Source organism: Thunnus thynnus, chromosome 17 (genome assembly GCF_963924715.1).
Source record: "Thunnus thynnus chromosome 17, fThuThy2.1, whole genome shotgun sequence".
NCBI classification, from domain to species: domain Eukaryota; kingdom Metazoa; phylum Chordata; class Actinopteri; order Scombriformes; family Scombridae; genus Thunnus; species Thunnus thynnus.
Genome location: NC_089533.1, coordinates 5,885,808 through 5,911,293, shown reverse-complemented (window position 1 = coordinate 5,911,293; position 25,486 = coordinate 5,885,808). Strand labels below are relative to the sequence as shown.

General features: G+C 41.2%; 1 protein-coding gene across 2 annotated transcripts in view; it reads left to right on the top strand.

The window, feature by feature from the left end:
- Positions 1 to 20,523, top strand: part of syt3 (synaptotagmin III) — a 37,648-nt gene extending 17,125 nt beyond the window's left edge. For both annotated transcript variants that reach the window (XM_067570518.1, XM_067570517.1), the window contains exons 6-13: positions 421 to 597; positions 6,391 to 6,517; positions 10,903 to 11,121; positions 12,171 to 12,291; positions 14,283 to 14,454; positions 15,147 to 15,276; positions 16,416 to 16,509; positions 16,989 to 20,523. In XM_067570518.1, coding sequence (XP_067426619.1) covers positions 421 to 597; positions 6,391 to 6,517; positions 10,903 to 11,121; positions 12,171 to 12,291; positions 14,283 to 14,454; positions 15,147 to 15,276; positions 16,416 to 16,505 — 1,036 coding nt within the window. In that variant the 3' untranslated portion in view covers positions 16,506 to 16,509; positions 16,989 to 20,523. The remainder of the gene's footprint in view (positions 1 to 420; positions 598 to 6,390; positions 6,518 to 10,902; positions 11,122 to 12,170; positions 12,292 to 14,282; positions 14,455 to 15,146; positions 15,277 to 16,415; positions 16,510 to 16,988) is intronic.
- Positions 20,524 to 25,486: the final 4,963 nt, after the last annotated feature.

Below are 25,486 nucleotides of genomic sequence, written 5' to 3'. Positions count from 1 at the left end.
AAAAGCAACCGAGGCTGATATTAACTGATTTTAGCAAAGTGCAGGTTAAGATAATAAGTCTACAAATACAGAAAACACCCTCACAACATGTTATTATTATATTTTTAACAGATATTTTTGTGGTTTCCTCTCCAGAAAACACCATCATCACACATCTAGCCTTTATTTCATATATTTTATAACACTTACTATGATGCATGCATGTGTAAAAAGGTGTGTAAACTCTTATGCAAATATAAAACGGTGGGTAAACTCAGTTTAGATGATTTACCCGCCGCTGCATCTCTGATTAAGCTGCTGACTCAAACTGTTGCATAGCATCTTTTTTTTTCTGGTGCATGTGTCTGTGTGTATATGTGTGATTGTGCACCGTGCACTTCACTTAATATTCACCCTCTGAGCTTATATGTGTCTGTTTAGGCCCAAGCCCATGACTCACCAGCTCTCCAGTCCTGATTTCCACGGCGAGGAGAAGGAGCAGGTAACCTGCATCGGGCAGATCAAACCGGAGCTTTACAGACCTAAAGGCGACCAGGGCGACGGCAAACAGGGCGACAACTGCGGCAAGATCAGCTTCCTCCTGCGCTACGCCTTCAAGTAAGTCAGCAAGTTTACACCAAAACAACCTACTAGCTCTGTCGGTATACGTGAAAAAGTATATACAATTACTGCCACAGTAATTCTAAGATATAATATTTAAGCATAAGCAATGAGAGCATTACATCACCACCGGGTCAGACAAGATGCTGCATCAGTGTCTGTGTTGGGCTCCATATTGAATTGCTGTCTGGAAAACTGCACACACTCTCTGCTTTGATCAAAATTTTTCTCCTTTTCCATGTGGAGCTGGATTCACCAAACGATGTTTAGCTCACATTTTTACAATTTTGTGTCCACATTTTTCAGGACGTTATATATCCTTCATTGCTTTGTGTCGTCACAGTTAGAGCCAAAAGAGATGTCGCTGAGTTTTACTGTACAGGACAGGTTTCTGCAATCACTCCTCCTGATCGTATTGGCTGTTAAGAAGTCCGTTCCTAAAGGGATTTTAATGTCCACAGACTTCATTCTATGCAAAAAATGCAGTGTGAAGTTCAGCGGATGTTAATATGAGGCCTCGGCGGTCTGTATTAGGCACATCATCTGGGTATCCTCCAGTCTTTGTAATACGAAATTCCCTCTTTGTGTTGCTGTTCCTCCGCTGCAGCTCAGCAAGGAAACACTGTATGAGGAAACACAAAGAGGGAATTTGGAAGATACCCACTTAATTTGTCTAGTTTCAGCTGAATTTAAGATTATATTTTTAATACAGAAATAGGACTATGGATTTGTGCGCTACATCGAAATTGTTTTAGGAGGGAATCTCTTCAGAGACAGTTTGGACAGGAGGAATGATTACAGCAAGCGATAACTCTTCCAGTGTACATATGTGCATCTGAGTGTTGGTTTAAGATAAACTTGATAAAGTGTGAACCTATCCTTTAACTACAGAGAAGATATCTTCTGTATTTTATGAAATCTTGTGATGGCGGTGCACAGTTTGCAGGGTTTAAACCTTAAAAATGTAACCTTAGCATTGTTTGATGAACGTTAACACTGTGTGAAACTACCATAGTATGCTTTTACATGTCTCCGGTGAATTTTGATAAGTCTGTTTTTTTTTTTTTTGCACCTTTTTGATGTGCAGCTCTTCAAACACAAAGTTGGAGGGCTGCAAACACTGACACTGGTTTTGCTGAATTTCTTTATGGAACAGAACAGAGAGAGGTTGTGCTTCTCGGGAAAATATCTTTCAGCGTGTTTATCCTCTTCGGATAAAAAAAAAACAAAAAAACAACCTCCAACTCAAGGAGAAAATTGCATTTGTGACTGCGAGCGTTGGATTTTTATGTTAAAAAAAACAAACAAAACTACCGGCTAACATACCACTAGCATGAGATGGGTGAGAGGTTTCCAGTCGGTGTCTCGACTCTGGTCTAGTTTGTTTACAGTAATCATACTGAAATATTAATGTTTAAAAAAATAAGGAAGTTGCACCATTAAATGTAAGTGACAAGTACTGTGTGTTGAATATTCTCTGCTGGAGGATTTGGGTTTAAGTGAAGTTATTGTCGTACTTGCACACATTAAAATGACAGGATTATTAACCCTAACGACTTTGATGTAGCATGCATGAAGTATGTAATTAGTGGGTGTCATGCTGTAAGGATGATGGGAGAGTGTGTAAATGAATTTGCACTGTAAGTGGAGGAGAGAGAGAGGAGGAGGATGGTTGGGTTGAACGTGCAGCTCGTTGTCTGTGGCTCAGCTGGTAGCCCCCCGTTTCTGCCTACCCCGACATGTAGAAACATTACAACAGGGTGAAAGTGCTGATGGTCAGAAAAGAAAAGGAGCGAGAGGCCGTTTCAGTCATGAATTATATATATGGTGAGCCACTTTAAACAGCAGCTCCTGTCAACACATAATAACACCCGACTGTGTTATAGCTTGAGTTACAGATACAGAGAATTAGCAAGGGAGCTGGACGGAGAGGGAGGTTAATGATGAAAACTATTCATGTGTCCCTTTTCCCCCATTTATAAAGTCACAAGATAATTTATGTCGTGCTGTAGTCGCCTGTCAGTACACTGAAGGGAAATTGTTTTAGTGAGGCCAGTAGGAGAAAGAGAAAGAGAGAGAGAAAGAGAGGGGGAGTGACTGAAGAATAAAAGAAGAAAGGTTAGAGATGTAGCCGCACATGAGAGCGTGGGACATGTGTGTCTAGATCCGCACGCCGAGGTGTGTTAGTATAGAAACTGTGATGAGATTGGTATGTTAATGTGTGAGACCTCGCTGTTTGGGGTGTAACAGTCAGAACAACAATGTCAATCTTCCTCAGATCCTCTGGGAAACGCATTTCTATTGACAATCCCATTAAAAGCTGACACATTTCCACTGTGGGAATAACAGCTAGCTTTCGGGCATTGTCTGCCAGGGATAAGGCCGTGAATTCCGCTCTCTCTCTCTCTCTGCTCGAGCGGTAATAGGTATATTCTCTGCAGCGTGCCTCGGGGATTGTATAAAAACCTTGGTTTTTTGGTTCAGGCTCATAAGACACGTGAGAGCAGGAAAAGCTGCAACCTTCTCCTTGAGACAAACAACCAACGCTGGAAAATTATGATGATCAGGGAGAAGAGGGTTTTTTGTTTTTGTACACAAGCTTCCTGTCGTTTCCCAATTATTGTACATCTGAGCGTTGTCGTGAGCCACACTCTACCACCAGCATGGCACAAAATCATACTGGATTAAACATCATTAGATACATATTTGAATTGGTCAGGGTTTCCCTGTTAAAATATTTGTCTGGCTGTGCTGGAAATGCAGTTTTCCTGCAGCAATTTGCCTCGTATATCATCACCCTGATTTGATGTGATTGCAGAGTGGGCATGTTTATCCGATTGCCTTAATTGGATGTGATTCAGAGGTAAACACGTGTTCAGATTGGCCACAGTTGTATCGTCAACAAGCGTATCTTGTTTGTGATTGGTACACACAGGACAGGAGACATTACGACCGGCCGGGGTCACCGACGGCGTTCGCCCCGCTGATCCTTCCTCAGACCCAAAGTTCACGCTGCTCTCCTAAAGCAGCTAATGAAGTGCTGACACACTGGTTAACAGGGGGAGACACTGTCTAACGAGGTCTGATTAAAGGCCTCCGAGCCGTCTTCATCTGGTAATTAAATACATAATAAACGGCGCGTGAGACGCAGCCATGACTACGGATGGAGCTCTCGAATGTAAAGGCTGTGCATCCGTGTGCTCGTGTGTGGTCACGCTTGCACATTCTTGTGCGTTACAATGAATGACTTACACTCCTGCCACAGTGCTTATATGCGCATTTGTGAGTGTGTACAGCATCTGCTGGGTTTATTGATATAAGGGTCAATAATGCTATTTTAAGACCAAAGCTGCTGATATTGTGACTATGTTTGCTATCTTTAAACATTAAACAACATCAGTAAAAGGAAGCAATTATATAATCTTATAATTTTGTCACTAAAATAGCACCTTGAGCGTGGGACACTAAAGCTCCAATCTCAATTTTTTTGACCACATAAAAACGTTAAATATTCACACATACATAATTGATGAGCTTGACTTGCTGATGTTGGAAATATGGGCCTGTTTCACCGCTCTGCTTACAAACTATATCGATGTAAACAAACCTTTAGCAGCACCAGAAAACGTTAAGTTGATGTCTTAATTTCAGCCCCTGTATTAAAAGACATTTCAATTAATTCAGGAGTGACTCGGGAATACAGATAGATTACAGATTGCACCTTAAAAATAAATAAGGAGATATAGGATAAGGATAGAAATCATTTTAAATAGTAGCAATCATTCTATCTAAACTATTAAAACTACGTGGGAAAAGATGGATTATAGCACTTTAACACTTTGAGGCAGATTCACAAAAGCTCTGTTCATGCATAGTTTGATGCATTTTAAAATCACTTCTCTAAAACTAAGCTGCATCATATCTACCCGACATCATCTCCAGGACAGTATGTGACAAATGCCAGAAGGATGAAGCCGAACCTCTTTGAGTTTTTGCTATAATGTATTTAATATAATGTCTGAGACCGTGTGCACACATTGATAAAAAACCAAACTGTCAAACGGTTATTTTTAATTAATCAGAAAGACTTCAAAAGCTCTCACAATCCCAACAGATATTTCTTAATTATTGTATCATTGCTGTGCAAAAAAAAAAAAAAAAAAGTCTGTAATAAATATGGAAAAGTAAAGAAACTGTAACCTCTGTTAAGATGCGGCTCTCAGACACAGATCAGCACCTCAATGGTTGAAAGAATTACCAAGACCGAGCTGCCAGATATGACTCCGACTGTCTTCCTTTTACATAATGCAAAGGATATTAAAATTTTTATCCTATTTATTACAGTTATGAGTAGTCAGATTGTCTCTTTGTCTTCCCGCTTTCCAGACAGAGTGCATGTAGATTTCATACAGTGTCATTTCTGAGCATTCACTTTAATAAAATTATGGATATTATAAGGAAAGGAGGAATAATAGCTCCATCCGTCTACGGAGTCCAATAAAAATGCTCCATTAGAGACACAATCAGTTAGTTAGTTAGTTAGATGGTTAATGTATCGTGCATATACAAGTCAAACATCTTACATTACATTACAAACAAACAGCTTTGTCTTCTGTATCTGCTCTAAAAAATAAAATCCCTTCCTGAAACACTCACTCATGTTTGCTTTTATAATAATTCATCTAGAATCAGATATTAAAGATATTTTACTAAATAGTGTAGCCCTTAAATCATCATATAATGAGCAATAACACAATAAACAATAAAATAAAAACAACTCTTCAGGGAGAGCAGTAAACGTTAATGTAACTGAGATCTTTTGGGATAAATTCTACTTCACATTAAAAGCTCCAAACTGTTTTTCATCAGACAGACAATATGTTCTCAATTTAAGTTTGTACCAAAACATCAACAGATCTCATCTTTCTTCTCTTTGTGCACGGGGGAACAGTTTGCGCCGGGCATCATGAATATTACACAGTAATCTGTTTTGTTCAAATGAAAAGATAAATATAAAAATAAAGATCAGGACGGGGGCGTTCGTGCAAAATGTCACAATTCAAAATCTTTCTCGCTATTCGGGCATATTCACAAGTCTGATCGTCTCACATTTTATGTCTGACATTTGGTGGTTTCCCCGTCTCGTATCACCACTAACGACCAAAACTGGTGCATGTTTATGAACTCGGAGGCCTTCAGTCAGCGGTTCATATGAAAATGTAGAATAAATATGCAAACAAACATGTTCCGATGTTGATAACGCTGACATTTGAAGACCAGCAACAGACCAAACACTAGCCAGGCTTAGTTTTATTTGTACGTGTGTGTGTGTTTTCTACGTGTCTGATATACATCCAGTAGTTGTTTATTTGTGTTCCAAACCGACTGTAGACTAAAGGGTACTGTGTTAAGCATTATTAATGAGCTCGGCTTTGGCCAGACACTCTCTCCCTGGCTGTACATCTGTGCTCACTGTGCTTACATCTAACATCGCTGATAGTGCAACCGCGATGCAGCTGCAGGGATGACACACACACACACACACACACACACACACACACACACACACACACACACACACACTATTCTGGCTGTGCTTTACTCCAGAGCCACTGAACCTCCTTCGCTCTTATATGTGAGCAAAACCTGCACAGGTGTGGGCTGATCCTGTCTGAGTCTAATGTGTAAATTTGTGCAACCTCTGCCTTTTTTTATGTGAAAGCCTGAAAGAATTTGCTCTATACAGTATATATATATATATGTGTTTGTGTGTGTGTGTTTGTGTCTTAGCACGGAGCAGTTGGTGGTGAAGATCCTGAAAGCTCTGGATCTGCCGGCGAAGGATGCCAACGGTTTCTCAGACCCGTATGTGAAGATCTACCTACTGCCAGACAGGAAGAAGAAATTCCAGACCAAGGTGCCTCCAGCTCCCACTACACCTCGCTTGCATCCTCGTAGTAGTAGTGAACTTTAATCTTGAAAGATAGGTTCACAATTCTTCAAGTCAGGTGACCAAATGAACACTGACACACATTTTTCTGGCTGTAATCAGTCTTCCTGTTCATACTGGCCATTCAGAGATCACTTCATAATGCACTTTTCCCCCCCGTCGTTATCTGCTTGTGTGAAAATCAAACACCTGCACATGCGATGCAACAAAATGCAATATTTGTGTAATATTTACACATCACTCAAATAAAAAAATAACAGAGAAATGAAACAGACAGGTTAAGAAAAACAAAGATTAAGAGTGAGGAGCTATGGATGTTGAGTTGAGGAAGAATGTGTTGGTAGGTTGTTGTTGAAGGTAAATGTGAAGATGGTTTATGTAGACTGCAGTATGTATTGTTGAGAAGGTATCTGTCCAAAGTGTTTGCCTAAAATGAGGGTAGTAAAGTTCTGCTAGTTCAATACACACTTTCAATGTAAGTGATGGGGAACAAAATCTACAGTCCTCCCTCTGTGCGAAAATGTATTTAAGCCTTTATCTGAAGCTAATATGAAGCTCCAGCGTCTGAATTAGTCAAATCAAATCAATATCTTTCAGAGTTACTGTCTTTTTAGTGCCTAATTCACTCTTTTTTTTTGTTACGATGCTTCACAAAGAGGGAATTTTACACTAAAAAGACTGTAAATGTGGAAGATATCCACTTCATTCTGTCTGAAGCCTCATATTATCTACAGATACAGTTTTTGGAGGAATGATCACAGCAAGAGAAACCTGCTCTGAATGTTCATATGGGCACATGAGTATTATTATAAGAAAGACTTGAAAAATTGTGAACCTGTCCTTAAATTCAAACACAACATGTTTTAAACGTTATCAGCTCTGACTGATTTAATTCCAGCCTGTTTCTGCCGCTCTGATGATCCTGCCTCCTCATGGGGAATCATTATAGTTTCACTAATGTAATCTAATCTAATCTGGGACATAATTTATTCAACATAATGTGCTCCAGACGGTTATAGGGCACTGCTACTCAACTCCTGTGTGTTATTCTGGTGTTTGAGGACAGTTGAGTCAATATTTGAGAACATTTCAGGACGCTCTGTACCAGGAAATGTACCCTTAGCCCTCAAAAAAAAAAAATTCCTCCTCTCTCTCGTCTAATTTATTCCCTGTGGAGAAGCTCAAGACCTATGAGCTCAGCTGCCTCACAAAAGTGAGTTGTAGCTTTCTGTTTTCGCATCCATAAATATCACCGGGACTTTTGTAGTGTTGGGAGAGAAACTGCGAAGTTGAAAAGGGTCCGAATTGATCGTAGAGACGGTCGGGGGGGGCCGGGGGGGGGGTATGAAAAGTATGCTTTCAGTGACAATGAAGCAGTTTGAAATTTCTCCCTTTTGGTTTCCTCTTTGTGCGACTGTCTTCCTGTATATCACAAAAGCCCCTTCAGCGGCTGAAAAGCGCGAACGCTTCAGTCATTTGCATAATACTGCTCCTCTTTTGTTTGGAGTGTATGATTGTTTAATTTCAATCACATCCTCATTAACATGGATTTTTTTTTTTTTTTTTTACACCACTCATATTTTTTCCGCTCTTTTATCCTTTTCAACTAAATCCAAGAGAAAAATAGACATCACCTACGAGTCAATGTTAGAGCTTTACATTTCTGGTTTCTAACGGCGCAGCATCTCCAGCAGCTGCATGTTTAATCCAAAGCTAACAAGTAATCATCAAGTGCCAATAAGCCAGAGTGACAGACCCACTCATGCAGTGACAAAAGTTGGATTTGGAAAATGGAGTGTGTGTCACATTTTAATTATCACCGGCTTTATTGCATGGCAGCGTTTATATCAAATGCTTTCATAGCAAATAAATCCCACCAGTGAATCAACAAATTGTAAAAATTCATTTTGCAGACCGAATGAGATTGAAGACGAATTTGCAAACATCGCCTTGCAACGTGTTAACATATGATGAGCAGGAAATTACAATCGATCTCTTTCCATCAGGCTGCATTCTCTGATTACAAATAATCAGTTTTTATTTGACTCGCTATGAAGGTGACAGATGGGGAAAAAGGTGGGAAACACAACACACACACACAGTCATATAAGAAGTGTGTCGTGAACATTTAAAGAAAGAACACCTGAAGCTTTATATGCGTTCAGGGACGAAATATTGAGTTTTAAATTTAGTTTAAGGTCTTTATTTCATTTCTGCAGCTTCAATTTGATTCCTCATCCCACAAGAAAAGGTGAAATTCACTTTTCTCTCTCTGGCTCAGTAGCAAGGTCAGCCATTGAGGTTAATTATCTTGCTCAAGGACATTTCGGCGAGACGTGTCTTCTTTTCGGCCCATCCTCACAAGAAAAATGACAGTATAGGTCTAAAATCCAGGCCGGCAAAAACAACTAGTTACATTTACACCATCTAGGAAGTGATGCAGTTCAGATGACGTCAATATAAGGTGACTTGATAAGCTGATTTTGCCTTATTAGCATGGATGTATAATAAGAGCTGGAAAGGGCGCTACTGCTCAGCGTTGCAGCCAATTTCCCCAGTGGCCACTCGCGGTATTGCAAGTAAAAACAGCATTTTCCCCATTAGACCACCACTGTAAAAGAGACATCTGTAAAGCTGTTGACAGGACACCTCGCACTGCAAACAAGGTCAATTATGACTCTTTCTATCATGAATTTTAGATCTGTGGAGGATTTATATTTGTAAAACTTTCCTAAAGCTGAGAAAAGTGATTTAAAAACCCGTAACGTCACCACAATGTAAAGTCTATAAAGCAAACAAGGAAGCTAGAAACTTTTTTTGGCGTTTGCACCAGTCGAGCAATTCTTATTTGACTGAATGGGCGCCATTTTTGATCTGGTATCCAGCTCTTATAATACATCCCAACCACGCTTATTAGTAGGAGGTGTGTCGGATGGATCACTAGATGGCAAAAAGTGGATTTTGCTGCAAGAGACCACCGTTTGCTTCCCGCCTCCAACCACGAGCGTCATGTTTCCAACCGCGAGTCAGGACAAACATGGTGGTGTTTACTGCCATGACGACGAAGGTTGTGTACCTTTAAGGAAGTGTACATGTTTCAAGTGATCATTTCAATTCAAACCATGATCTTTAATTAACCTTAACCAAGTTGTTTTTGTGCTTAAACCCAATCAGACCGTAACCACAGCGTTGTCACACCATTAAACATCATTATTTTTAACAGCGTGGGTCGTTCTGGAGGGCATTACTGCTGCTGCGTGCGTAAACATGAATTGAATGAATTTTAGACCTATACTGTCATTTAATTACGAGGATGTGTTTCTCCTTTTTGAAGGAGATCAATGTAAACTCCTGATTCATGATGTATACATGTACATGTTTGTTTTGCTGCTTTCAGCATAATGTGATTCATCCTACAGACAGTTAATCAAAGCCTTTAAATTCACTGCTCCAAGTCTCTGGTAGCTCTTCCTTCTCTGACATTTGATTCATGGGAAATGATGCCTTTTATGTTTCCAATTTGCTTGAGATAAAAAAAAGAAGAAGAAGAGCTGGGTGGTTTGCAGGAACAAAAAAAACAGCCAAAACAAAACAAAAAAAAACCACCACTTACTGAAACTCAAACTTAAATCAGAGGGAGAAGATTTAGTACTGTACATGCTGCTGCTAATTGACAAGTGATCCTTGGCAAGCACACAAACACTACAGCAGCAGGAGATTAGTGTTAAAGTTGCTGCTTTTACAATAAACAAGGATCCTGCAGGAAAAGGGCCTTTAAAGTATTTCCACCAAATGTAGCTCAATTGTGTACCTCTCAGTTAAGCACTGTTCTCACCTATGTGACCTTTGCATTGATGGTTACATTCAAAACCACAGACAAAAGCTACAAGACAAACTTCTCCAGGTCGCCTCTCGGGTCATTTGACAACACTTAGTGTTTTGTTGAAGACACGTCCAGAATCCTTGGTGTCTGTTCTGCTGGTATGAAAACATATCCTTCGTTTGTTTGGTTGAGGATGTGGAGTTACACCTCATGAAAGAAGGCTAGAAATATCCTGTTATATGCAGCAGATGGCATATTTCCTTGCAAAATACAAGATTGTTTGAATATTCTGCAAGTGTCTTCAAAACAGCATGAAAGTGTTGTCAAAAAAGCTTACTGGGGTTTTTTTTTTTTCAAAATCTTGCTTGAATTTATCTTTGAGAAAACCTTGTTTCATATCTGTGACTGGAATCATCGATGTAAAAGACTCAACTGTGAACACCGTGTTCACATGAAAGGCACCGACGGGCGGCTAGGCTAAAAAATTAATTCAAAGTCTGTCTCTCATTTTTTTTTCTCTCTCTCTTAGGTCCACAGAAAGACCCTGAACCCGGTGTTCAACGAGACGTTTCAGTTCGGCGTGCCGCTGAATGAGCTACATTCCAGGAAGCTGCATTTCTCCGTCTACGACTTCGACCGCTTCTCCAGACACGACCTGATCGGCCAGGTAGTGGTGGACAACCTGCTGGACTTCAGCGAGGGCAGCGGGGACAAACCCGTCTGGAGGGACATCGTGGAGGGCACCGCGGTAAGGACGGCGGCGCCGAAATAACTAGCATTCAACCGGAGGAGAAGATGCCCACGTTCGATTAGATTGGAGTAGATGAAATTTCAATGAGACTCGCGGCGATACGAGGCCGTTGCAGCTGCAAATTATGGGCCAAAGTAGGGAAAAATAGGATTGAAGCAGGGATGGAGCATATCAAAGCTGACACAAGTGACAGTTTCAATTCTAGAAGTGAAGCAGAAATTCATGCATTAACGGTATGAAAATGAATCAGAAACACAGGCTAGAAGAAGGAGAAAATGAATGAAACGTCATATGGGAGCGTGAATCTAAATGATAAATATAAATGCAACAACATATATGCAAACATCAGTACAACACTCTGCTCATATTATGTTCAATTTAGTTTAAAGATGCAGGTTTTGATGTGTGTTGCTCCTCATCATATCTGAAATGGAGTATTATTGTGCAGATTGGTAATTGTAAGCAGTATGGATTCATTCAGAATCTGGTAATGTGAGAAGAACAGCTCAGGAGAGTCCAGATAGATTGCTGGAAAGGCACCGCTGGTCACATCCAAACTTTTTTTTTTTATCAAGCAGTGTCCAAGTAGATTTATATGAAATATTCATAGAAGACTATTAGCAAATTAGACAGAGCAAAGTCTTAAAGATTTTTGGCATGGACCACAGGCAGAAAGAAGATCAGTAGATGGGAGAGGAGGGAGAGATGTACAAAAAAAAAAAAAAAAAAAAGAAAGCCTGGAGAATCGTCACCTCTACTTAACACTTTCCCTCCACTCGGGGACATCGTCAGATTGGCATATGATTCATTTACAGTGACGGCACTTCCCCACTGCCTAAACACTCTGCCCGTCCACATTAAGAGACCTGCTGTCACCCGGCATCTGCCATAGATGTGGCTCTTTTCTGGCCACAGTCAATCATAACAAACCAAAGGATATCTTTGAGTTTTTCCTATCTGACTGTGTGTGTGTGTGTGTGTGTGTGTAATCACAGTGGCCCTGCTCCATTTCTAATCCTTGTTTGTGTGTGTGTGGTGACTTACAGGAGAAGGCTGATCTCGGGGAGCTTAATTTCTCGCTGTGTTACCTGCCCACCGCAGGCAGGCTCACCGCTACAGTCATCAAGGCCACCAACCTCAAAGCCATGGACCTGACTGGCTTCTCAGGTAAGGGATTAACACACATAGCAAGGACTCTGACTGAGAACTCATTTAAGGAAAAATACGACAGGAAAACAGCTTTAAAGGGGACGTATCATGCAGATTTCCATGTCTGTATTTATATTCTGGGGCTCTACTGGAATATGTTTGCATGATTTACAGTGCAAAAAAACAACAACAACATATTCATGAAAAAATGTATTAAAAAAAATCCTCATTTATCTTGTACTGGTCCTTTATGCAGCCCCTCAGTTCAGCCTCTGTCTGAAACAGGCTGTTTTAGCTCCTGTCTCTTTAAGGCCCGCCTCCCCATGAGCCCACTCTCTTCTGATTGGTCAGCTTCAGGAAGCCCGGGAGGCTACGTAAACAAACAATAGTAGTCAGATTTTACTTCTTTTTCTCGTTCTTTACTTGAAATGGTAACTTATCAAATACATCTATACGTGTTCGAGCCGAAATCTGATCTGGAACATGAGCGGAGAAGTGAACAACCTTAGCAACAACCTTAGCAACAAAGGCTACAGAGTGGACGACCATTTGTTGGCAAGCACGAACAATATGGCGTCATCATGGGGAGGAAGTAGAGGCAAACAAAGCGTGCAGAGCAGGTTGAAGCATTTTATACATGTTCACCCCAAGTTTTGGACCTTTGATCATGTTTAATATAGACGTTCAACATCCAAACAGAACAAAAATAACATGAAAAAAATATGAAATGTCCCCTTTAACACTATCTGAAAAAGAAACTGCTACTGGTGATTTTGCTTTCCTGGGCTCTTTTAGGCTGATATGTCATTCTGATGGAGCCATGGAGAGACATTTTTCATAAAAAAAACATCATTACTGAAACTTGGTGCCAGTTCCTGAGAAGAAAAGAGTAACCTCCAAGAGCTTTCATGTAGCACCAAATACAGAGGCAAAGGTTTCTCCTTCAGGAGCAGCCTCAACAGACAAAATATGTTGCATTTTCTTGCATGTTAAAGGGAACGTGCAAAAAAAGTAAATTAAATCTTCTCTAAATAATTCCTTGAATGCACCAAACATCACCAGATTAATAATTTCTAACCATGAAAGGGAATCTCAGGGTGGATTTTTAACTTCCAGCAGTGGAGGTAGAGTTTATGCATAATGAATATATTACCTGAAGCTGTAAAGTATATTTTTAACAAACACAACCAGTAAAAAATTGTTAAAGCGTGTTTGGTTGGGAGCAAAATCACCTGCAGTTTTAGCACCAATTATGTCAAAGCGAGCCGACGCAAAGAGATAAAAAAAACAAAAAAACAGTAATAGTTTCACTCGTGAGACAGATATCAAGAAATGTGACTGCTGATGCTAATTATTGTATTAACAAAGGCGTTTTATTCTCTAGTTATCCTTCACTTAAAGACGTGATGATTGCAACGTCCTCTCAGATTAAACGAGATCTCAAATGATAATGACCACACGCAGTTATTATTACCACAGTGATCCCAAGATGATTGCAGCGCCTGAAAGATGCTTAAAAATGCAGCATAAACCCCGAGTCGTGTGTGTGTGTGTGTGTGTGTGTGTGTGTGTGTGTGTGTATGCCTGTGTGTGTGTGTGTGTGTTTTGCCTGGCTGCTGTCACCGAGCTGCACATGTTGAATGGATAACTGAAGTGATTCAACCTGTGCTGCTTTTCTCCTTTTGTGTTCTTAATCCAGCTTTGCCAAGGTGACTTGATTTTCATGCCTTTTATGTGTTACAGACACGGATACCTGTGAGCATAATACCGAACAGCGCTCGCAGGAGTCCCCCTCTTATCTTCTTCTCTCTGCTTCCTCCCCCACTCTCTCTCTCTCTCTCTCTCTCTCTTTCTTTCTTCTTCGCTGCTTCTCATCTCACCTCCCTCACTTCCTTTTTTTCCCCCTCTCTTCCTATTTCCTTCTACATCATTTCCTACCTCATTTTCTCTCCTTGCATCTCCCTCCCTCCATATCTTTCTCTCTCTCTCTCTGTATCTCCTCCTTTCAGACCCGTACGTGAAGGCCTCTCTGATATGTGACGGGCGCAGGCTAAAAAAGAGGAAGACCTCCATTAAGAAGAACACGCTGAACCCCACGTACAACGAGGCGCTGGTGTTTGACATCCCCAACGAAAACATAGAAAGTGTATCCATCATCATCGCGGTGATGGATTATGACTGGTGAGGAAGCTTGGCTGTTATTATATCGCAGCCCCGGGGCTTTAAGATGGAACCGATCATTACTGTGAAGAGCGCTTGTTTATTGAACGCGTGTTAGCACATGCGGCGCGATGTTTGCTGTTTGCTTTTGGGGCCGACGCCTTTTTTTGACGATGTCGCGCGCCTGTGTTGAACACGACGAAGGGGGGCCCCTCATGAGTCAGCCTCCTGGTGGACGTCCCCTGTTTTACATAGACAGGCACCTCATGAATAAGCATGATTTATGCTAATGGTGAAGGAAGAAGTGTAACCCTGCCAGTGTTTCTCTGTCTGCTCGCTCGCAGCAACACTTGGCTGGCTGATGTGTTTGTGTATAGACGCACAACCGCCCTATTATGTAGTCTGCCCTCCATTTGGCATCTCCTGTGTGCTTTTGTATGTTTGTGCTCGTGCCTGCTCCCCCGCTGACAACAAGCTTTTATACAGGACTGTGTGTATTTGTGAGCTGCTATTCAATATCCTTCTACAGCCGTTGTACTCTTTTCCCAGTACTCAAGGTTGATAAATGAGACTCACTCTGTCTGTATCTTACAAGTCCTCTCTCTCTCTCTCCCTGTTTTATTGTATCCCCGCTCCCTCCCTTTCCTTCCCTCCTCTTCCTGCTCTCTCTCGTCCATCCTTCGTCCATCCTCACGTCCCTCGCTGCGTGTCAGTATCGGTCATAACGAGGTTATAGGGATGTGCCGTGTGGGCAGTGAAGCTGAAGGTCCTGGGAGGGAGCACTGGGCGGCCATGCTGGCCAATCCACGCAAACCAATAGAGCACTGGCATCAGCTTGTGGAGGTAATGTGCATATAATCAATTATGTTCATGTGTGTGTGAGCGTGACTCTATTTGTGTTTGTGTGTACCACGAGTACAATCTCCTAGCAAATGTGTGTTATATTTAGTTCTCCTGTTGTTGTGGGCCATGATAACCAAAGATAATGATTAGAGGTAGTGGTAGCTGAGCCTTTGTTGGGTAAGGATGGATTCAAGCACAATGTAAAGGTCCAGAGATTGGTGTGTAAAGCTTCTGACATAGCTAGTGGCTAGTTAAAGCCATGACATTCAGATTAAACTGATTATCAAGCTAGTGTAGGTTAACCTGGGCAGATATAGTGTAGATATAAAGCAAGGTCAGGCCTCCAAGTATCTGCTCTTTGCTTGGATGAGAGAATGGTGTCACCTGTCAGAGGGTTCAGCAGATTTACGACAGCCTGATACCTGCCGCTTCCATGGGAACGCTCACCCGACTTTTGGCATATTTCCTAATGTGTATTGATAACTGCTTTTTATTCCCCCACCACTAAGTACGGTCGTAATAATAATAATGGAAGTGGTGGTGGTGCTATAGCATAAAGGCTTGTATATACGCCATCAGAAATACTTGTCAGATGGTAGAATAGCTTCCTCCTTTACACCTTTCCGACGTCGGATTGGGAGCGGTTGTGTCCGACAACATCCGTAACTTTCTCCAAACCAACAATCCTTCCCGACTCACAGAATATGACGTGCTTTACAATCCGTACAGCATCCTCTATCTTTAGACCCTCAAACTTCTCTCTCAAGCCCTCTTTTTTTTCTCCTTTCTTTACACAACTATTTCTGTCACTTCTTATGCGAAGTGCCACGCTGTGTCAGAAGCAACACTATGAACGCCTTCCAGGAGAGACAGTCTGAAACCGTTATCCTCGTTATTTAAGCAATATTTTGTCTTCCCTGTTTCTATGACAGGCAGCTTTTCACTCCACTTTTGAGCGCAGCTGTTCGGAAACAACTGTAAACACTATAAAAATGCTTCTTCTTGAGCGTAACTTGGCCTTGACAGTAGGCTAGTTGTGGTAAAAGAACACAGTAATGTACTTCAGTGAATATATGAAGTGGTTTCTTTCTGTTCTGTTGTGAAGAATTAACATGACCTAAATCTCTTTTCCATTGCAGGAAAAAGCAATTGGTACATTTATGTCAAAGAGTGCAACAACACCCTCCCCTAAGCCGCATATCGTGGTGGACAGTCCTCACTCCGATTAAAAACGTGAGCCTCTTCTGCTTTAAATCTTACTCCTTTCACACTGTAGAACTGGTTTGTTGTTTTTTTCTAGGTGACAGTATATTTTAGAATTGGTTTCATCATTCCACAAACAATCGACAAACACCTTCTTATTTCTGCATGTAAACAGGACTCGCTATAAATAAAATATAGTACACATCCACATACTCGGCAGCATATGCTCTCAAGTCAGATTTACACTGGAAAACTGGTCGATTCTTTAAAAGCATGACCTGACTGTGAGTGTGTGATAAAGTGGAGGCTGCGGAGCTGTCAGATGTAGGAGCTCTAAGGCAGAAGCATCTGTATAATCTAGATGTTATGGGTTATGTAATGCATCTACCCCTCCTCCCTTCAGACTTACAGTACTGCATACTGTTTATGTATTCTCTCACCCCCCCCCCCCCCCCCTGCTGTCTCTCTTCCTTAATCTGCCTCTTCTCCCTTATTCTCTCTTTCCTCAGGTCATTATCATCTCTCCAGCTCCAGACTTTTCCTTTCTTTCCTCTCATCTGTGAATAATTCTCACCATCAAAGAAACGAGAGACGCGGAGACACTGCTAGTGTCCAACTGCTAGTGCTGTTTTGCTCCTGCTAATGAATCCTCCAAGTCCTCTGCTGCCGTTACCGAGCCAGGGTTAAAATTAATTCATTACGAAAAAAATTTAAAAATATCCATCACAAGCTACACTTTGAGCATCAGACTACACATTTACAAACACATGCCGACACTAAACGAAACAGCAGGACGGATATCGGGTGTAAATTTGGATTCTGGCAAGTGACACATACATATAACTCACACACACACACACACACACACAGACATATACACACACACACACACACACACAAACGCACTAACACACACAGAGTTTGTAGTATGTGTGTAGTCCATGTGTGCTTCAGAGTAGTGTAGTATTTCATCTAGGAGGAGTGTGATGTGATAAACTTTTATCTCTTGAAAAGAAACAAACAAAAAAAAAAAAGAAAACATAAAAAAAAAAAGAAAGCCATCTGAGAATGGTCATTTCAACCAGGACCAAAGGTTCATGCCCTTGTACAGACTATAAAAGAAGAAAATCACTATGTCGATATTTTTCTTTGCAACTCTGGTGTACAGTATAAACCGTACTGTATAGGAAAACATCTCATGTAGTATTTAGCAGGACAAAAACATCCATGGCGGATTCTCCTGGCCATTTTGGACCACCTTCTCCAGGCTCCGTACCCCCTCTGGTTTTTAGACTTATCAGGCTTATTTTTCTCCAGAGGAAAGACGACGAAGCGTCCGGTGGTCTTTATTGATGTCAGAGGAGCGGGAAAAATGAGGACAGACTCACTAGTCTAAGCATGTTACGCAACCTTGAAATGTGTCCCTCTTCCTCATGCTTTTTCGTCACGATTCTCATGGTGCTCATCCGAGTTTTTTTAATTTTTTCCAGATTATTTTTGCTCTGTCGTTTTGTGTGATACATCATACATATAACTATCAGGAAAAGAGTTGCCATTTTTTTTTTAAATTCCACTGAGGATGAGATGGTGCGAGAGACATAGACTATTGGATCGTCCCTGGCTTACTGGCCAAACTGGAAGACTTTTCCTAATATATAGGACGACACGGGTTGAAACCTGTGTTTAGGAATCGGACCAGCATCTGTTTGGAGCGCACTCGCTGGAGGATGTATCCCGACGGGAAGGATATCCACCGTTCTGTTTTATTTTTCTATCATTCCGGGACTTTTTTTTTTTTGTTTGTTTTTCTTTTCTCAAGAAGATCATCGTCCGGCTTCGACTGAGAAAAATCGTTCCACCATCATGTCCCTGACGAGACTTTAGAAGGACACACACGTCCGTTGTCGCTTTTATTAGTGTGTGTTTCCGTGTTTGTGGGTGTGTGTTTGTTTTGTATTCGTGTGCGTCTGTGTGTGTGTGTGTGTGTGTGTGTATGCCTGTGTGTATGCCTGTGTGTCACTTGTGACCTTGTGTGTGACACGTTTCTGTCTTCTTCTCCTCCCTCGCTCCCCAAAATCCCAGGCATCCACAGACTAAAAACGCTCGTCTCGGAGCCAAACGTGTCTTCTGTCTACGTGTCTTTACAAGGAGCCATTGTGTGTGTGTGTGTGCGTGTGTGTGTGCGTGTGTGTGTGGTGTGTGAGAATGTGTGTGTACTATACGTGCCTCATTGCACTAGGTGGGGAAACACTGTCTTATCATAGACATTAGTTTGTATTGTCTATGTCGTCTCTGAAATCAGCTGCCAATCATTCCGCCCTCCTCTCTAACCCTTTGCCTGATGTAAGTAACTGTGTTGATTGTGTACTTCTTTCAGTAATTTGTGTACTGTATGTCCGAGGGAAGAAAAAAAAAACAACAAAAAAAAAAAAAACCAGATGGCACAGTGATTGAAAATTAAATCGTTGGGTGTGTTTTGATTAAATTTAAGGGAAGAAACACAAAAAAAAAGAAAAAGAAGAAGAAAAAAAAAACCATCTGAGGCTCATTTGTTAACGGCCTACAGATCAGGACAAATTTAGATCCCCTTAAAAAGCAAGAAAACAAAGGAGGAGGTGTTGTGAGAAAAACAAGCGCCTGGGATTTCTGCACTTCCTGTGTAAAACCTGATATACAGACTTATAAAGCCATGTCTGTCACCGCTACTACGACTACTACTGTAACCTCAGCAAAACAACAGTACAACACCTCACTACAGCTACTTGTATTGCTATCGTCGCCATTTCCCTCTCATCCTCTCCTCACACGCACACACACATTACACACACACACACACACACACACGCTCACCTTTTAACGGAGGAGTGTTTGTGTGTGTGTGTGTGTGTGTGTGTGTGTGTGTAGTTGTGTAGAGGGATCTAGTTTCTTTCTCTTTACCTTTTGGACCGTGGAAGTGCAGTGAGACTTACCGGTGTACTTAATCGGGTATATATATATATATATATATATATATATATATATATATATATATATATATATGTACGGGAGGTGACACACAATCCCGTATTATACCTGCAAGTATTCTGTGTGGTTTGCCAGCGTCGGGGGGGGATTATTGATCAGCTTTTATAAGTAGATATGGTATTGAGCCATTGGTCTCGAAGCCCCATAATTCTCTCTCTCTTTCCCTCTCTTTCTCTCTCTCTCTACCCTATTTAGCCCTTGTGTTACTGCCTGGTGATAGATTACAAAACTCATAGTGGAACCAGCACATTCCCTGTTTTTCTTCCACCCTCCCTCCCTCCTCCTCCTCCTCCTCCTCCTCCTCTCTCACTCTCTCTGTTTCTGTCTGTCTGATTACCGTCTGATTACTCATTCTCTCCTCTAGCAATCCTTACCTTTCCTACTGCTCTAACTCCCCTTCTATCTCACATCCCTCCATCTTGCCCTCTTTTTTTTTATTCTTTCTTTCTTTTTTTTTTTTTTTACGTATGACACCCCCTTCCTCCTTCCTTCCTTCCTTCCTTCCTCTCTATTCTCTCTCTATCTCTCGCTGTCTTCTCGTGTTAGTGCAGTTCTGAATGGTCATGGGGAAACATGTTTGCATGCTTATATTAACATGAATGATGTCAACTTGATGCAATGAAAAATTATATAAGTGATGCTTTAAGCAAAATCTGACAATGAACTTGATACTAATACTACTAATGATGACTCAATGGAGACCTAGCAATTGTTTTATCTCTGTGGTCAAAAACAACAATGATGAAATAACATTGTTTATGCTGTATTTATCTTTCTCGAATTGGTATTTCTTTTTGATTTTGGGTTGTTTTTTTTTTTTGGTTTTTTTTTTATATATAATTTATTCAAGAGGTTTACTTTTTTATTGGTTAACACTGAGAATTTGAGTGAGAGGTTCAAGTCAGGGCGATTGTTTCAGTCAGGACAGCTGTAACCAGGTCGCAGGATGTCGGTGAATGTGTAAGTAACAGTGTGACTGAAGCAATGATAATGGAAATAAAGGATATGTATCATCCAGTATTGTGTGTCTCTGACTTCTTTGAATCCGCTGGGTTGGGAGGCAGGAAGCTACTGTCACACACTGCCAGGCGGTATGCTATATATAAAATGGAAAGCCCTGAGCATTTCACATATACACAGTCTATATTTGACTCAGGCATGGAAGGTAAGACACTCTACCTGGACAGAGGAAGCCTGAACCCAACTTTTTTTTTTTTTTTTTTTTTTATCACCAAGCTCTCTTGACTTTCTCCTGTGCAGAAAGTACATTAAGTCGTGTGTAATTATTCAGCCACTTTGTCATGAATTCTTTATTGTGGCCGCATTTTGCCTAAATGCAAAATGGAGCACGGCTGCTTGCCCTGTGTGTGCTTTCCTCCATCTGGCCTCCTTACTTCTATTTTGTCTCGCTTTATTTTTAAAACACTCATATTATTTGTCATGTGGTTATTATCTCCCGTTAAAGCGAAGATGCCCACCGGTAGCAATCTGCAACTCCTGGGCTGCTGTAAACCAGAGAGCAGAGAGAGAGAGAGAGAGAGAGAGAGAGAGAGAGGAGGAAGACCCAGCTCAGATGTGCAGGGGGATGACAGAGAAGGAGGAGTAGGAGAGGATTAAACAAATGAAGGAGGATGAAGAGAGGGAGAATGCCAGTGAGGAGGAGGAGGAAGAAGAGGAGGAGGAGGAGGACACAAATGGGAAAACCTGGAGAGGAGATGCGGGATGTGTATGGTTGTGTGTAGAAGCGGAGACAGTAGGTGGAGGAGGATAGTTCTGTATATAGACACACTCATCATGGGGCACCTGCAGCAAACTGACAGTTAACAGTTCAAGAACAGCGAAACACACACACACACACACACACACACACACACACACACACACGTGACAACGCACCAGTTAGCAAAGCTTTAATGCTGTAGACTGTTGAGAGAGAAACGTGGGAGGGGAGGAGGGGTTGGGGGTGGAGGGGAGGGATGAAGGGAGGGGTGATGGGAAAGGGGGGGGGGGGGGGTACTGCTGTCTCCATGGCAACGTTCCCACCGTGCAAAAAAAAAAAAAAAAATCATTTAGTCGGAAAGACATTTCACTCAGTTCAGTGAGCTGAAAGAGGCAGAGAGGGAGGTGGGGGGGAGCAAGTTAGAGACTGGGGGAGGTGTGCAATATAAAGCTGTTTGTATCACACTGGAGGGATTTATCTAAAGTAAGCTGACAGCGAGGCATTAGCCCTTATTGCTAATATATCTGATTATTATGCATAATGATAATGAATTCCCTCGCATCATTAAAGATGAATGCAGTAGCTTTGGGTGATACTTTGGTTTTTACAATTCTTGACAGCACCATCTGCACGTAGCCAAAATCTACATCTTTATGTAACATGTTTAAATTCACTCAATGCCACGACATCACCTGCACACCACCTACACTCCTCATGACCGGGGACTCCAAACTCTTTGTTTTTTCTCATCTTGAAAGCGCTGCGCAAAGGGACTCCGACCTTTTTAAAGGACCACTTATTATGCCACGTATACAGTTTTTAACATTTACACTATAAATAATACCCGAAACCTTTCAAAAATAATGAATTCAAAGAATGCATGTAAGTGGAAACCTCAACCGGTAGGAATATTAAAGGAGCTCGACTCTGCGGGGGAACAGTGTATTAATATAAGAGCAGGGCCCCTGGAGCTGACCTTCTTTATAACTTACTTCCATGGTAAAACTTGATGATATTCACCTTTACAAACAGAAACTTCTTTGCAACATCCTTTTTCATTACATCTCTGTTATCATTAGGAATGCTAGCAGGAAGCTTAACATTTCAGGAAGTAACAATCCATATCTAAGCTCCTTTCATTATTCACTACTTGTACCGAACGGCACCGGTGCCAGACTCAATAGAAAAATCCCCAGAGACCGGCATCCCAAATGCATTGGGTAGTTCTGGTAACCCATTTGTGTGGATGTCAGTGTATCAGCATGCTGGCTGTGATTACCTGTTGTGAGCAGACCATCTGGCCCTCAGCATCCCAGCTGGGTACCACGGTCAGGAGACGGATTGTCTTTACCACACCACCTGGACCTCGCAGACGTGGAGCGCCGAGGCACCAAACATATTTCTCATTCATATTTTATTATGTCATCCTCTGACCAAATATATAAAAAAAAACAAAACAGGGGAAAAAAAAAAAAAGAAAATATTGTCTGGTTTTCCAAAGGCACACCCCGAGAGCAGGCTTTCTGTAATTGCTTGGCAACTGCTGGTACTGTGTGTGTTGAAGTTCAAAGCAGCGAGACACGCAGTATATCCCTCTGAGAAGCACAAAGCATCAGAGTTGCAAAGTAAAAGGGGTGCCTACGCATGCACATTCACACACACACACACACAAACACACACACACATACATGCACAGAAAAAAAGAAATCCACTATCCGTTCTGTCAGTTTAATTTGGCCATGTTGCTCAGTCAGAATAAAAAGCTCTGTGGCGGGATTTTAATGTCTGCATCTAGAGGGTAGCCTTGGGCAGAAAACCCTCCTCTCCACCTCCCCCCCCCCCCCCCCCCCCCCACCCGATGAAATTCTCTTACGTCATTGGAAGCCCACGAGGAAAATCTGCTTGTTGCCCTCCCTAAGAATTTGGGTTAAACTGATATGGATCATTGTTTCTGTGGGAGGTTTTGAGTTTGATGAGCTCTGAAGCCCTTTGCTGAACGCTGCGCTGAGCTGACTGGCTGGCGTTGCCTCAGGGGAGTAGATGCTATTGTTGGACACACAGAACACAGTGTGCTGATGTGTTACAACTACAGGTTAGCCGCTGGTGTATTGTACTGATCTGACAGCAGTTTAGTATGCCTATACTGTAGCTGCTGTAGTAAGGACCTAATTATATGCATTTGTTTTCAGTATTTTGGGTTCTGGAGGGGGAAGAACTTGGATAGAAAAAAACCTGAAAACCAGTTAAGCCTGACAACCAGGTTCAATGTTACAAGTATCAAATCAAAAACATGTTATGTTCATTTAAATATCATTTAAATTTCATATTTCATTAATATCAGGCCTGAAGGACATAGTACCCATAGGAAGACTTTTCTATTTCCCTTGGAGCTTTTCTCTTATGTAACTACAGTTTAATATATACATACAGTGGATTCACCATCTCAAGGCTTTCTGGCTCTCAGTGAGAAAAAGGCCCTTGAAGTTACAATCTGTAACCTTGTCTCTCTGTTAAATAAAAGCCATCTGCTTTACTTTACTGTAGATATTTGCTGACATCTCCTGGAGATCTGGCTCAACAGCACTTAGAAATCTCCCAGCGTTCCTGCAGAGAGCTCTAGTTCAAATATAAAAGAGCAATACGCTCAGTCTGTCGTGGGAAGTTTAGCCTAAAACATGGCTATAATGTCATCACAGAGATGATCACACAATAAAAGACTTATATGATCACTTACCCTGGAAGTACTTCTGTTTATTAGTAGTATTCTGGAGAAAAACACTCCCATGAAGTTCCAGGACAAACATCCGTCAGAAGCTTCATGTCTTCACGTTTCCTGGGAGTCTAAACTGTACTTTTGGACACATCTTGCAGGATTTTATCAAGGTCCTTGCAAAACTTTTACAAAAAGATTAACCTAGAATGAGCCAACTGTTAAATGAATGAATGTTTCAGATGTCACAGATTTGTTGAGTCAAAGAGTAAACAGTCAACGGTCCAGCGGGTCTTGCGATAGCATTCATCAATTCTGCTGTCGGGAGAACGTGTTCAGGTTTATGATTCAAATCTTTCCGCTTGACTGACTTGTCTGAGCATCACAGTTACATCAGACAAATTAGATTTTTATAACTACAGTGTGGACAAATGTGAACATGATCACAAGCTGGTCAACAGAGCATCATTTTTCAAGCAATAATGCTCAAAAAGCTTCTGCTTCCAGTTTCTCATATGAGATGATTTACTGTTTTTCTTTGTCATATATGAGAGAATTCAACATCTTAAAGGTTTGCACTGACAAAACAAGCAAATCGAAGAAATAGTGAATGTGATTTTTTCACTATCTTTAACATTTCATTGATTCATAAAGAAAATAATCTGCATATTAATTGATATTGAAAATAATCATTAGTTGCTGTCCTAAATGTGTCTGTGTTAATGTAATCTGTAAAAGTCTGCTGTTAACGACGTGATGCTAAGTCTTTTCACAGTCAGTTAGGATTTTAAAAGTCTTGTAAAGCGTCTTCCTATAGGTCAGGAGATTCTCGACTTTACTGTTGAAGAAGACTCTGTTGTCCCTGTTGCTCTATCCACCTTAGGATGCCCCTCAGATGGATATGAGGCGGATATAATAACAGATGACCTTTCTCACGAGAAGTGCCACAAGCAGAGCACTTGCAAAGAGTGAGGTTTAGAGGTTTAAGCCAAGATAATATTCAGCGATGACCTTATGCCTCCAAGTATTTATAGTAAGTAGGTAGCTTGATAGATATGCAACTGGGATAAAGTGAATGCAAACAGCGGCCGCACAAGAATAAATTGAAAGCCTCCAGTTTATGCTGTGGAATATGCACATGTACTGACAAAAACTAGAAAAAAAAAAGATCATATTTCTCCCATTTTAGCTTCTCTGCTCAGGTTCCCTGTAAAATCCAGAATAGAGTTTAAAATCCTTCTCCTCACCCACAAATTTTTACCTTTAGTGTCTTAACAAGTCTCCCTAAAATGTCAATCAGTAAACTGCAGCTTATGCAGCTGCTGGAGACCCAACTAAGAACAATCTAGACAGTTTGATTTAACTGTGATTGTCAGACCGAGAAAGTAAAACATATCACTCCAATTCTGAGGATTTTTCACTGGCTGCATGTGTGTCAAGGATACTGCTATCAGTTCATAAAACACTGAACAGTTTAGGGCCAAAATACATTTCCGATCTGCTGCTGTGATATGAACCGTCCGAGTCTCTCCGCTTGAGTGGAAAATTACAGA